The 13,411-nt window shown below is 43.7% G+C and overlaps 1 protein-coding gene across 1 annotated transcript; it reads right to left on the bottom strand.

Moving 5' to 3' along the window:
• Nucleotides 1–753: 753 nt before the first annotated feature.
• hlfa (HLF transcription factor, PAR bZIP family member a) lies at nucleotides 754–13,065 on the bottom strand. The gene is made up of 4 exons (XM_086290133.1): nucleotides 12,707–13,065; nucleotides 11,395–11,754; nucleotides 5,101–5,303; nucleotides 754–4,271 (listed from the first exon to the last, which is right to left on the bottom strand). The coding sequence occupies exons 1-4, from the start codon at nucleotides 12,819–12,821 to the stop codon at nucleotides 4,056–4,058; spliced, it is 894 nt and encodes a 297-aa protein (XP_086146259.1). The 5' UTR covers nucleotides 12,822–13,065; the 3' UTR covers nucleotides 754–4,055.
• Between the last annotated feature and the right edge of the window lie 346 nt (nucleotides 13,066–13,411).

Here is a 13,411-nt window from a genome sequence, read left to right as displayed (position 1 = left end):
AGATCGTGGCTCGAAGAGGATGAGTTGAGCCTCCGCCGACGAGTGTCTGCGATTATGGGAAGTGCTCAGACTGGAGTCTCTTTTTGGCCTTTTTCAGTTTTATTAGATAAGTGAAGAAACGACAGGAAAACGAGGACAGACAGGTAGCAAAGGGCTGCGGGTCGGACTCGGAACGGCCGTTCTCAGCACTATGACATGTGGGCGTCCTCTCAACGCACCCAGTTAAACCGGCACCCCATAGTGGAAACTTCTGAACACATTAAGGAAAAACTGATTCTTCAGATTAAGTAAATGAAGGTTGTATAAGCTCACACAGCACGTATTGAGTGCTTTTGAAGAGAAGATTGATGTGCAGTTCAGTTTACTTTAAAAACTACTCATCCATCCTTTTCTAGTTTTATTTTAATAAATATTTAACCGATTGAGTTAATTAGTTTCTCAGTTTTACTGGATCATCATGGCTTCCTGTTTTGTGTGCCAGTTTTTTTTTTTTTTTTTAAAAATAAGGATGCTGACACAAAAAAAAAAGCAAATTGACTGTCACACTGTTCGCAGCCAGCTCAAATGTGATTGGTCAACAATCACGTCCCTGTCTGATGCTTTTCATGTCAGGCACAAAAAAAGCTATAAAAGTCACAAATTAACATCAGAAAACACATTTTTAATAACGAGTCTGACCCAGAGTTCAGTGCCACACGGACTCTTACCAAACGTCTGCGATCTTTTGTAATCGGGCAGAAAAATACGACAAAGCAGAAAAGCACTGGGATTTTATTAGACACTACAATGTACAGAGACAGAGGCTGAGGGCTGAACAGCACAAGTAAATGTTATGCATCCATTCCATGACAAGCAAGACCGAGTACTCTAAGCCGCACACTCTGAAACAGTCTTTTGGTGTTGCCATGAATACAATGGTTACAGTTCTGGTGTAATGTCCAAAATAAGACATGAGAGAGTTATTAGTATATATAATGTGTAGATATTTTGATGCACTAAGAAGCCCTTCAGTGCAGATCTGAACTTATCCGAGTGGCGCTGCGATGAAAACTACATTGCTGAGAGACTGGGAAACAGTCGGTGTATTCAAGGCACTGGAATAGACTCAGGATTATGGATAACATTTCCGGGTGAGGTAGTGAAATCACTTGACAGTGAGGTCATTTTGGGATACACGTGGGTTCATTATTGGCTTTCTCCTGTATTTATATATACACGCACGGCATACGATTTCATAGAAAGGTGCTCCGGAGATTCTGGAGGCATCGTTCCAGTCTTTACCGCAAACTCTGTTTACGCTCTCCTGTGTGCCTGTGCAGCTAGGATGGAGAAGGAAACGTCTAAAGCGCTGAAGCACTGAGATGATAGTTTACAGTTACAAAATAATCATTTTACATCGCGCACGCCTTTGGATCAGATAGATTACGTTCAACAGACTCTGGTGCTGAGGCTGGAATGTGTGAGTTTTGTTTTACTGGGCGGATATCAGCCTTTTTTGGGGTCGTTCCTTTTTTCTTCCAACTTCGTAAAGAACAAAATGGAAATTCACGACTAAAATTTCAACACGTCACCACAAACATAACAAGTCCAGGGATGCCAGTAAGAAAATAAAATCATTTACTCAAATCAAAGTTCTGTTTACCAATTATAGAGATTTACTTACTTTCAAAATGCAAATAGATAAATTAGACTTTAACCTACTAAAATGTGAGTTGTGCAGGAATGTAACATTATTCATGTGGAAAATGCCATACATGCTGGATTACATGAATAATTCCGTATTTGGGAATATCATCTCCAATACTCCAGCACATAAAACCACAAACTGAGTTTATTACGTGTAGAAAAACAAGGATAAGGACCAAAAAAAGTGGTGGGTGGTAATTTTGTTACCAGATGATCCACTGCAGAAAAATTCCATTAATTTCATTTTAATGCTGGCACATCTGAACTTCCATACAATAAGCTGAAGCTTCAGCATTGGACTGAATGCTCGGAAATTTCTACACTACAACAACGTTGTAGATCTTCACTGTCAGCCTTTGTTTAAAGAAGAAGAAGAAAAAAAAAAAGCTTCTCGGTGTCTATCACTCAGGTTCGGGACACGTTACAAGTGCATTGGCCAAAAGGAACCAATCGCACGGAGCAGCAAGAGTAACCAGCGACAGATTTCCCTTCCTTCATAGTAACTTCATCCCATCGAAGAAGAAAACCAACGAGCTGTGTGAAGCGTTTCATTATGTAGCAGGAAATTCAATTAAAAGCTTGCTCACGGGCAGCTTCGGATCCCCGGGGAGGCTGTGACGCTAACCGCGGTGAACGTGCGCGGGCCCAAATCTCTCTTCTGAACCGCATTTGCTTCTTTTGAGTTACATGAGATTTATATGGGAGCCTAAACGTGGCACCTGCACAAACCAGAGTGTCATAATAATAACGATGCCCGGGAGCTTTTTGGGTGCCGCTGGATGTCCACAAATCTCTGTAAATCTACCACATCCTACCTGTTACAGAATATCAAAATACCAGTATATGCATTTGTCTTTGAGTTATACATTTGTATTCTTTAATTATTTTCTGGATCTGTTGTGCCTTTAAAATACACAGTTCAGTAATGTATAGGAAAAATACTGTACAAAAAGAACAACTTATAGAATAGGTCTATATAAACATATCTCTTGTAACCAATATATCATCTCTGTTGTGAATCGTTTGGTCTGCAGTAAACAAATCGATTGAGTTAACCACAGTATTGGACAACACCATCCAACTCTTTTTGTCAACACCTTTTACATTCATACAGCCATCTTTAAAAGAAGGCAAACATAGAGCTATGAGGAGAGACTACAGACATCTGGATTGATTTCTAAAGTAAAAACACTCATATTAATCATGCTAAGTTGAACAGAAGCAAAAAAAATCGACAACTTTGCAAAAACAAAACAAAAAAAAGGAAAAAAAAGGGAGAAAATAACCGCAAAGAGCTTTTCATTCTGTCAAAGAAATCATGCTTAAATCTGAAAAACAAGGAGGCTAAATAACATCAATGTCAAGAGTAGTATTAATACTAACAATTATATCAACAGAAATATATATGTATATATATATATTTTTTTCTCAAAACAACAATCTTCCATCTGAGAAATAAAAGGTAGATAAATATGAGTTAGAGGAAATTGAGCGAGTGGAAACATTGCACTGGATCAGATTGTGAGACACGCATTAGTGCAGATGTCAACTAACGTTAGCTTAGTTAACGAGCTAGGATGCAATGTGGAGAGAAGGCGGAGCTAAGAGATGCTTGTGTCGGGTTAGCGGTGGACAGGAATTATTGCTCAGTGTCCGAGAGAGATGAAGGAAAGAAAAATGGGCATGACTGCAGAGGAAGAGACATGTTTTCTTTACGTAGGGGGGGGCGGAGTTACCCAACTAAAATACAACATGAACAAAAAAAAGAGATGATGTTGTTAACAGAAGAAGACAACTTTAACAGGGCTTAAAAAACAAAAACAAAACGCAAGTTTGAAGCAGGAAGCGGGCGCTTAAGCTCGTTACGGGGACACGAAGAAGAAAGGAAATGACAGTTTTCAGTCCTGATGTCACGTATAAAATCGGTATGAAAGTGAACAACAAACATGGCATCACTTCTCAAAAGGTGGAAGGTAGCGGGCGGGGGGATTCAGCTGGTGGGTTGGCTCATGACTCCTCACAGTACATTAAAGTGGGAAGTATGCAGGTGTAAATATATATATATCATTATCCATGTATATGTATATATATTTAGTCAAACAATGTGTACAGAAATTAAAAGAAGGTACAGACAAATTGAAGCTTATGATAGAAGTCAAAAATACCAGAATCATACAGGTGTGTGTTGGTGTGGGAGGAGAAGGGGCTCAAGGGCCAGGGGGTACTGGGGGGGGGATTCAGTGCCACCAAAAGAGACACATTGTCCTTCAAATTCGAGGGGAAGGGAGGTCTGGGGAGTAGAGTGGGTGTCAGGTGGAAGGAGGGGGCATGGTGGTGGTGCTGGATGGGCAGGGTGGGGATTTGAGGGCTCACAGGGGCCCGTGCCGGGTCTCGTATTTAGCCAGAACGTTCTTGCAGCGGCCCAGCTCCTTCCTCAAGTCCGCTACCTCCAGGCGGAGAGCGGCGTTCTCCTTCTCCAGGAAGGAGGCGCGGATGGCAATCTGGTTCTCCTTCAGCCGCCGGGCGTCCCTTGACCGCTTGGCTGCCACGTTGTTCTTTCTGCGCCGGGCCCAGTACTTATCATCCTGTGGAGAACAGTGGGGACAGGATGGGGAGGTCAAGAGTCTGAGCTAAAAAAAACAGTAAACACAGCTCTGAATGTGATGCCTGTTCCCGATCCATCCACTAGGGGGAGACAGTGATTTATTCTAACTGCTGAAAGCTTATGCTTTTCCTTATTTTCTGTCATTTGTACACAGTTAAAAGGGTGAATGCTCATATTTAACGTGCTCACAAATAATGATGCTCTAAACACTAAAGTTTTAGTACCTTTTCCTACTTTTGGCTCTGTATGATGTCATAAATAGGGGACATTCCTAATATAGTTGTCTCGAGCATACCTCTCTGTGAGCGAGAACAGAAACACGTTACTGTTCGAATTATAGTTGTTTTGTTTTGCTGCACATGCACGACTCATACATGCATCACTTACACCGTTAGTGCAGACTTACAGATTTCATGTGTATTCCTTTTCAGTGAAATAATTATTCATAAGTATGGTTGGGGAAACAAATGGGGGCTCATCCGGGATTTAGGTGTAAACCCTGCAAAATCGCTACGCTCAATAAATTTTAAATGATCCCCAGTCCCACATTTCAAATGCAAAACCCTTTTTTTAATTGATATATAAATATTATCTCCAACTTGAATGTAGCCATTATCTTTGTTTTTTTTGCATGACTTGAATTTAAGAACACAGATTGTTTTGCTTATAGTTCAAAAGTCTTCCTCCCCCTCATTGTTTAACTTGCTTCAGACTCTCACATTCTTACATAACGGCATTTCAGCCAGAACATGAAATCTGATCTCACACGGCTATAAACACAAACACAAAGAGACGGAGCAGCGGGTCACCTTCAGGTCCTCGGGGATGAAGACCTTGCGGGCTTTTTTGATCATCGGCTGTGGCTTCAGCTCTTCGGCAGAGAACTTGCGTTTCCTCGGATCAAACATCTCCTGGCCCGGCACGCTGGACAGAGCCAGGTCTGCTGGGTCGGGGTCATAGGTCACGGGCACCTGAATGGACTCTGGGTCGATGGGGCTGGGGGTGTCCCGGGCTGAGGACAAAAGACACATTAGCTGTCAGTAAGTGCGCAGAAGCATGCAATTCTCTCAGCAAGAGCTACATGTTGAAAGCCTTTCGTGATTTGAAATCAGCAGGACCTAAACAATAAGCACCTCTAATTTTGGCAGAAGCAGCGCCCTTAAGGTTCTGAGTTGTACTTCTATTTAAAGAAAGCAGCGAGGCAACACGGGTGAGGCCCAATCAGCAGCTCTAAAGCTGGACCAAGGACAAAGGAGGACGCTCTTTCTCTCCTCTGAATGCACACATCTTAGAGCAGCAGGAGGAGACGTCAGGCTTTGACTTGAGGACAGGTGGCTACTTTTATAGAAGACAATCTTTGTGCCTCATTTGCCCAGCAGGTGGTGCAAGCACACAAGCTTTAAAAGGACAAAGAAACACACACACACACACACACACACACACACACACACACACACACACACACACACACACACAGGCCTCACTTCTTACAAGACACGAAGACAAACAAGATCTACGCGCTTATTATAATGAACTGTTAATACTGCTGATTTCACTGATTGTCTAGAGATCTCAAGGAAGTCAACTCTCAAACCATCTTGAAAGCTATCAGCAGCCCCCTCCCCCCATCTCTACCTGCCTGTCGTGTGAGACTTCTCCAACCAATCTCAAGCTGAGGGCCAACGAGTCCAGTTCGCTGAACATTTACTGAGTGATTCATCACATTAGCACTAATTAGTTTTGTGATTAAAAACCCCATTTGTATTCCCCACTTAGAAAAAAAAAAAAACAGCGAATAAAGCGAGTCACAGCGGCCTACATTCCCACGAGCTGCCGATCCACTGGCAGCTCATACATCACGACCCAAATTGTTGGACTTGTGAGCGGCCATGGCCAATGAATGCTGCAGACCTTCATCCAGCGTGCACACAGTCGCACCGCTTTCTGCTTTTGGATGCCGTGGAGGTTTGAGAACACTTGCATTTAAAACAGAAACAGACTGAATCCTTGAGCTCACTCTGCATCTGTCTGCCCCTCAAGAGGCACCGTCCCAACCACAGGAAGTGACGGTTCCTTCATCACATGACAAGAAAACCTCGAGAGAGTGGCCACCCTGCTTCGGATTTCTCATAGAAAGTAAAAGGAAAACAACATTGAAGCAGGTTTGTTCGGAAAAAACGATGCAGGAGTATTAAAATGACCGATTATCAGCTCATAAATCTGAGGAAAAGGGAATTTCCTCTGGCATTTTTTCTGGGAATGGTTACAGTTGGATATCTTCAACCTCTTTATTAACTTTCTTGAAAATTCAGCATTAAACTTATTTGAAAAAACTGGAATTATATAATAAAAAAAGAACAGATTTAATACCAGCTTTTGATATGTCAACATATTTTTTGCTGTGGTCCCAAAATGTGGGCTGTAGCCCCCTGTTGGTCTATCATGGTATTGTGGGCTTTTTTTATTTATTCTCAATGTTATAATTATGAGTATAGATACTTAAAAAAACCCTCAATCTGAGATAAAGGCTGCGGGTTAGACAACGAGCAATACTGATGACCTGTTTGGTGAATAAGGTGTTTTTAATAATATCTTTTAGCAAGTCAACTAAGGTCGGGTCGGTAAGTAGAGTCACCGTTTCCAGAGTAGAGATAAATCTGTCTGTAAGCTAAGATACAAATAGCTGAACTCTCTTCCACCACCATTCATAAACCGAGCCCTGCTGGAGAGCAAAGCCTCTTACCAACTAAAACTGGAGTTTGTCTGCCAACCTGCAAATACCCAACCTCACCCTAATCACCTTTACGAGCCACTGGGATCTCCTAATTACCAGAGTTACAACACAAGCCCGTTCATTGACCTGCAGTATCCTAAACTAATGGACCGCACATTCCAGGGGAGAGGAAGTAGTTGAATGTGGATGCACAAAATAGTTCCCTCCCTGACCAGGAAATCTAAAATTAACAAGGCATGAAAGGTAGTCTGTCTTATAAAAAGCTGTGGGAAAGCAGGATTGAGCTGAGAAATACCCGTGGAACTTGTTTTCCTTTGTGGACTTTATCTCTTTCGGTGCGCCGCTGGTTACAGGCTGTTGTCACGCTAAATGATCGTATCGAGCTTACTGTGAGTGTAATCATGTGGCTGCGTGGGTGATAACACGACGGTCGGCGATAAGCGGAGCTGGTGGTCATATCTGTGCGCGGGGATGGAAGTGCAGCAGAACTCTGACCTCGGAGTGACACGAGCCCAACAGCAGTCACTCGATACTGTGCAAAAGCGTTAAAGGCCACAAGTGCTGTTCCTCTATGTTGGCTTTAAATGATGCTTCTTTAAGCTGGCAGTCAAAACGTATTTGCATGACGTAAAAATCCTAGTGGCAAGGTAAAAAAAAATGCACCAACTCAAAACAAATTTGATTAAAGCGTCCTAAATCAGATATTAATTATACCTCTGGGCCATGGGGCTCCATTGGTGTCTAAAACTATTAAAATTACAGTGAAGCACCAAATTCCCTTAAGACCGTGCACCCACCCCACCCCGTTCATTATAATAAGTGCGTAGATTTTGTTTGTCTCCGTGTCTTGTAAGTCAACAGGACTTCATTCCTCGAGGGCACTCATGCAGGACGGGCTGGTCCTGCAGAGGAAAGTTACCATTTCCACAAGACCAGCGGAAACTGGCCACAACAACAAAGCGGAGAGATATTTTTCGCCACGGCTCATTTTCCCCCTCATCAAGCCACCTTTCATAACTTAGTGGAATGCGCCACAACACATCCTTTGACCCCTCCTAGATCTGACTTCCCCTTTGCCTCCTGCCAACGGTGTAGCAGAGTCCATCTTCTGAACCAACCGCTAGTTTGAGGAAAACCATCCCCCTCTCTTTTATTTGTTTGTTGCTTGTGATAACTTATCAGCTGCCTGTATCGCTAGACGACGGTGGCAGTGTGGCTGGTTAGACGAGACTAGACTCGCTGAGCTGGAACAATATTGCGCTCACGTGACCGAAGCACACCCGAGTCCATGTGATCTCTGCAGGGTACAGTCTGTGCCTTGGCTCTGAGTCCGAGGCTGTTTTAGAGCTGAGCCCGGCGAGGGAGGGGGAGGAAGACTGGACAGGAAGTGGACAGCATTGTAGGGAGGGAAGGAGAGGTGGGGAGCGTGAAAGTGAGAGTGAGTGAGAGACGGAGGGAGGAGGAGACAAGAGAAGCGGGCAGGTTTCATGCCGTGACAAGCTCCTGTTTGCAGCTCAGCGCTGCACACGGCGCCTGCATGTGTCCGTCACATGGCCCGGCATGCTGCAGGAAACCCCAGCCGCGTTCACGTGAGAGACAAATGTGAAGAGGCAGACAGAGACAGACCCAAGCAGAACACACACACCTACACACACACACATACGCATGTGTCTTTATGCACATGTGCACCCAGCCTCTAAGAAAAAACCCCATAAGGTACAGATGCACCTCCACTGAGTAAGGTTAGCTCCTCAAACTCTAGTCTGCACAACTTTCTATACAACCTAATGGATGATTTGTTAATTACCAGTTCAACTATAATCAATCAAAAATAAGCATTTAGCGTTTTCTGGTAATCAAATGTCAAAATGTGCTTGCACTGATACGTCACCCAATGTGAACCCTGTGTATGCCAGCATTTCCGCAAATAAAGCCGTCATGTTGCATGAACTTTAAGTTGGCTGACATTCAAAAACGCATTCAACTGCTCAAAGACTGTAAAATGGGTCAGCTATTGGTCACAGCAGAAATATGGACTGGAACCAGCCACTGGTCAAGCTGTTATTGGATAACTTGATATCGGGCCACAATTTCACAGCTGATGCATTCAAAGCGAAAACTTTACATCAAAGCACTCACAGCAACTTGCTTCTTTAAAAGTCATCATTAAACTGCTGCATAAACATTTTTCAAGAGGAAAAAACTTGACCCTCAAAAAAAATTATACAGTGTATATATATATATATATATATATATATATATAAAAATGATGTTATTAAGTCTATTCATTTGATTTTATTATAAATGGGAACAGGAAATGGTCTATATATAAATATAAAAAATAAAAATCACACTTTTCTAAATGTTTGCCTCGCTATTGTTGTCGTGCAAACACTGTGAAACTCACAGCCGACACCACAGAAACTTTGGCCAATTACAGCGTCAGAGAGAGCGCGCCACTATTAGTCACTTGCGTCATGAAGAGATAGCAGTGTAAGCTATGTCAGCGCAAACGCTGAGAGGTGAAGGTCATAATATTTGGTTTTTATTACTGTTTTATGGATAGAAAGGCTTAAAAGGCAACAGGTGTTACAAATGTAACAGCTGGATATTTTATCGGGTTACCCAAAGATGCAGTTTTTTTGTTACTGATTCGACTTTTTGTGCCGCGAATGCGATCAAGTCTTTATTATGTCTTCTAGCTCTTCATCACACCATCTTTGAGCACTTAATCAGCATAAAGAACGACACAGATATCAATCAATGCCGATACTAATCATCGGCTTTCATATACATAACGAGGACGCAGTGGAACGTTTCAGTGTCTTTGTAAAAGCCACTTGGTCAATAAAATGTAGCTAATTAAACTTTCATTTGAACCTTCTTTGCCTGGACTTTCACCCCGATTGTTTCTTATCAACGCCTGGTAATATTTTGGTAGCTTTCCATGACCCAACTTGGTTCAAGAGCTAAGATTTGGTGCTGTGTAATGTATTTAGCATATTAGAGTAAAGCCAACACAATGCTGACAATACCTCATCAAGGTTTGTTCCTTCCTAATCTCCAAACTCAGAGGCACGACGCGCTGAGGGGGAGTTTTCTTTTCAGGTGCCAGTACAACAGCTGCGTAGCATTTATGTCGGGACTCTGTTTGCGGCTTTTAAGAAAAGAGTGATTTTATAGACGAGGAGTCGACCTTGACCCATCTGATGTCAGGCCAAATCACCAGTCATCCTCTATTATCATCCAAAGTCTTTGGTCAGATCAGTCCACGTTCATCCTGATTATCAGTTGTGTCATTGAAATATCACTCAAACTATTAGGCACTCACTTAATCAGGATGCCCCCACTTGAGCATCGAGTAACAAACATAAAGAACTTCTTGCTTCCCTTTAAATGCAGAGACCTCGCTCCGTTTACATTCGTACCGAAGGCCGGTCCTTTAAACTGACTTCAATCCTTCTGGTGTCTGGCGTAAAACCCAAACAGAATCTGGCAGCGCCTTAACAAACTCAGTCACACAGTTTAGCGCCTCCGCCTGAATGCAAACTGCCCACTTAATGTTAGCTCATTACAATAAAAGAAATCTTCCTGGATGAGGAGCTTTAGCTTATCAACACGTCACTGAAACGCTGGAGCTCTGCACCGAAACAAAACATGGTTCTAACACCTAAAATGCTTTGAGGATTTCATGCAACCAATAAAGAAATAATTAGACGGCACCTTAAAATTCATTCAAAAGTCACATCACCGAGCTGAAAAGAAGTATGTGTGCAAACTAAATGAAGCTCAGCAGTATGTAGTAGTCTCTGAGTCACATTTCTGAGTAATGTAAACAGCCGATGTCAGTGTTTGCCAAACCCAGCAGGGATTTATTCTGAATGAAGACGATGGAAACTAACTTTAAAAGGGTGAATCTGAAGGCAACAATACAACTTTAGAAACACAACACAGAAAACAACCATGACTAATGCCTGACACAGTTGGTGCGGGAAGATTTGTTCTGCTAATCGGAGCTTTGTGAATGAGATTGTACACCACCCTTGAACTTGAGCTTGCTTACAGGCGCTCCAAAGTTCAGTGCAGGGCTGTATAACAGGACTAAAGTGTGTCAGGGTGAATTTAAGGTGCGATGCAACGCTCCAATCAGGAGCTAAATGAGAAAACGCACAAGATATTGTTCTGTCTCAGCGTCCTGGCTGATAGTGAGTAAATGTGGCGAGAGTGTGCTTGCACCAGGTGAGCAAACAGGAGGACGGACCTCTCGAGGCCTCCGCCCCCCCACCCCGACACTGAAAGGGTACAACTAACTCACGTGGCCTCGAGTATTTCGAGGTGCATGATAGGCTCCACTGCATAGGCTGCCTACCTGCTGTGCTGGGGCTGTGGAGGCAGGTCTGAGGCGCCATGCCCGTGTGAACCGATGTGGTGGCACGGCTGCTGAGGTCAACCACGGAGGGCGTGGGCGGGGCAGGTGGCGGGGCCTGCTGCAGAGGGGCCTGCGGCGGCTGCGCCGTCTGCGGGGCCTGGTCGCTCTGGGCCGAGTTGGCGGGGATGCCGTTTTCCGACAGGAACTCCTCCAGGTCCATGTACTCCAGCTGAAAGTTGTCCCCATCGTAGGGCAGGGTCTTGTCCCAGAGGGTCGGGCCAAGGAAAGCCGACTGTGGATGGCTGGCTGCGCTGCTCTCATCGTCCAGCTTCTTCTCCTTCTCCTTGTCCTTCCCGAATCCTGCAAATGTTTGCACACAGTCATTTTATTGTCTTGCTTTATTGAGGGAAATCACGGGTCAGATCTTGGTTATAAATAGACAGGGTCTCATGTTAAAAAAAAAGGGTCAGTTTAACCAATTTTCCAAAAAGGGACCAAATTAAACGATTAACCGAATTTAAAATACTTTATTTATCTGTGCAAGCACCAGATGTTAAAAATAACAAAAAAATAATATGTTAACTTATTAAAACACGCCAATAAATTATTTCTGATGGGATTTCAGTGTGTCATCTTCCAATAATGTAAGCAACATTAAAAGTATTGGCTCCAAGTGTGCTGAAGCGGTGACAAAAGTCCAACATTTTACACCACAGACAAATAAAACCATAGAAATGCACATAGAAACCTGTAACTTGGATGGAATCACCTTTTAAAAATTAATAACCTGCTCTCCACTCATATTTAAATACATTTTCACTCAATGCATCCAAGAATCCAAACAGAGCGCAAACAGCAGCAGCTTCATAACGGAAACGACGCCCTCTATCGGCAGCCAGAGGTGGTGCTACTGTAAATCCCACAGAAGACGAGCGGGTTTAAAGGTTGCAGAAGGAGCCCGCAAGCTCAAAACGGCGCAGTCGGGAGCACATAGCGTGCAAATTAACACGCACTGCGCTAATTTACATGACAAGTACATGCTAAACAGCTCGAGCCAAAGTTCACGTCAACCTGTCAGTCAACTCACATTTAACAGATACGGACAGCGATCTGTGATAAATAACGTTACATAGACAAACGTCGTAAAAACGTTAACAGGAAAGTCACAGCTGATGGATTTAGCGAACCAGTGTCCTTCATCGCCTCCGATCTGTCAAATCTACGCACTGAATGACCACAACAGCCCGCACGTAAACACCACGGCCGAGAGTGCGCGCTCGCGGCTTCAAGTTTTGGCCCGGTTTAAACGTACCTTCATCGTGGTGGAAAGGCAGCTTCAGCGGATTCTCCAGCAGGGATTTCAGCACGCCGTGAGTCGGCGGCAGAAAAGTTGGGTTTATAGGAAGAGGTCTGGCCATTTTCTCCATATGTCTTGAAGGGCAATTTGAGAACAAAGCTCACAAAGACTTAAATTCCCCCCCCGAAAACAAAAGAAAAAGAGGCAACCGAACTCGCTGGCCGGTCCGTGAAGGTCCCGCGCAGGTGGAATAAACGACGCCGGTGCTCGGAGGGAGACGATAGGGTTCCGCGCAGCAGCAGGTCGGCGAGCGGCTGGCTGTCTGTCGTCGAGGGCGGCTGGCAAATAGCTGGAGGAGGAGGGCAGAGGGAGGAGTGTCGCTGTCAGAGCTCCTACACTCCTCCATCCATGTGCGGAGACGGATGCCGGTGACGTCAAAGCACCGGGAGGGCGGGGAGCGCGGCGCGTTCGGAAAAAAAAGAAAAAAGAGTTGCTTCAGAGGTGCGTTCAGTGACAGTCGGAAACATTGGCTTTAATCAAAGTACGTGTCTAGCAAGTACACATACATTTAGATTTACTTTTAATTATTTTTCAGTTTTTTAGGGGAAATATTAATATAGAGATTATTATAGTTTAAACTGGCATGTAAAAGTGTTATTTAACACTGCCTTTCAAAATATGATGAAATACATGTATAACGTATAACAGGATAGATCGCAG

The sequence above is a fragment of the Aulonocara sp. 'chitande type north' Nkhata Bay genome, linkage group LG4, assembly GCF_057382095.1.
Source record: "Aulonocara sp. 'chitande type north' Nkhata Bay isolate Kocher_YH1m ecotype deep benthic linkage group LG4, A_spYH_male_GT1.1, whole genome shotgun sequence".
In the NCBI taxonomy this organism is placed as follows: domain Eukaryota; kingdom Metazoa; phylum Chordata; class Actinopteri; order Cichliformes; family Cichlidae; genus Aulonocara; species Aulonocara sp. 'chitande type north' Nkhata Bay.
The sequence above is the reverse complement of the archived record's forward strand: the minus strand, read 5'-3'. Positions and strand labels throughout refer to the sequence as shown.

What these genes read in the sequence shown, in the direction of transcription:
- hlfa (XM_086290133.1), bottom strand. Translation starts at nt 12,821, where the DNA reads ATGGAGAAAATGGCCAGACCTCTTCCTATAAACCCAACTTTTCTGCCG. An exon ending in GCCTTTCCACCACGATGAAG is followed by an intron (nt 11,755 to 12,706) that starts GTACGTTTAAAC and finishes AAACATTTGCAG; the next exon opens with GATTCGGGAAGGACAAGGAG. An exon ending in CCACAGCCCCAGCACAGCAG is followed by an intron (nt 5,304 to 11,394) that starts GTAGGCAGCCTA and finishes TTTTGTCCTCAG; the next exon opens with CCCGGGACACCCCCAGCCCC.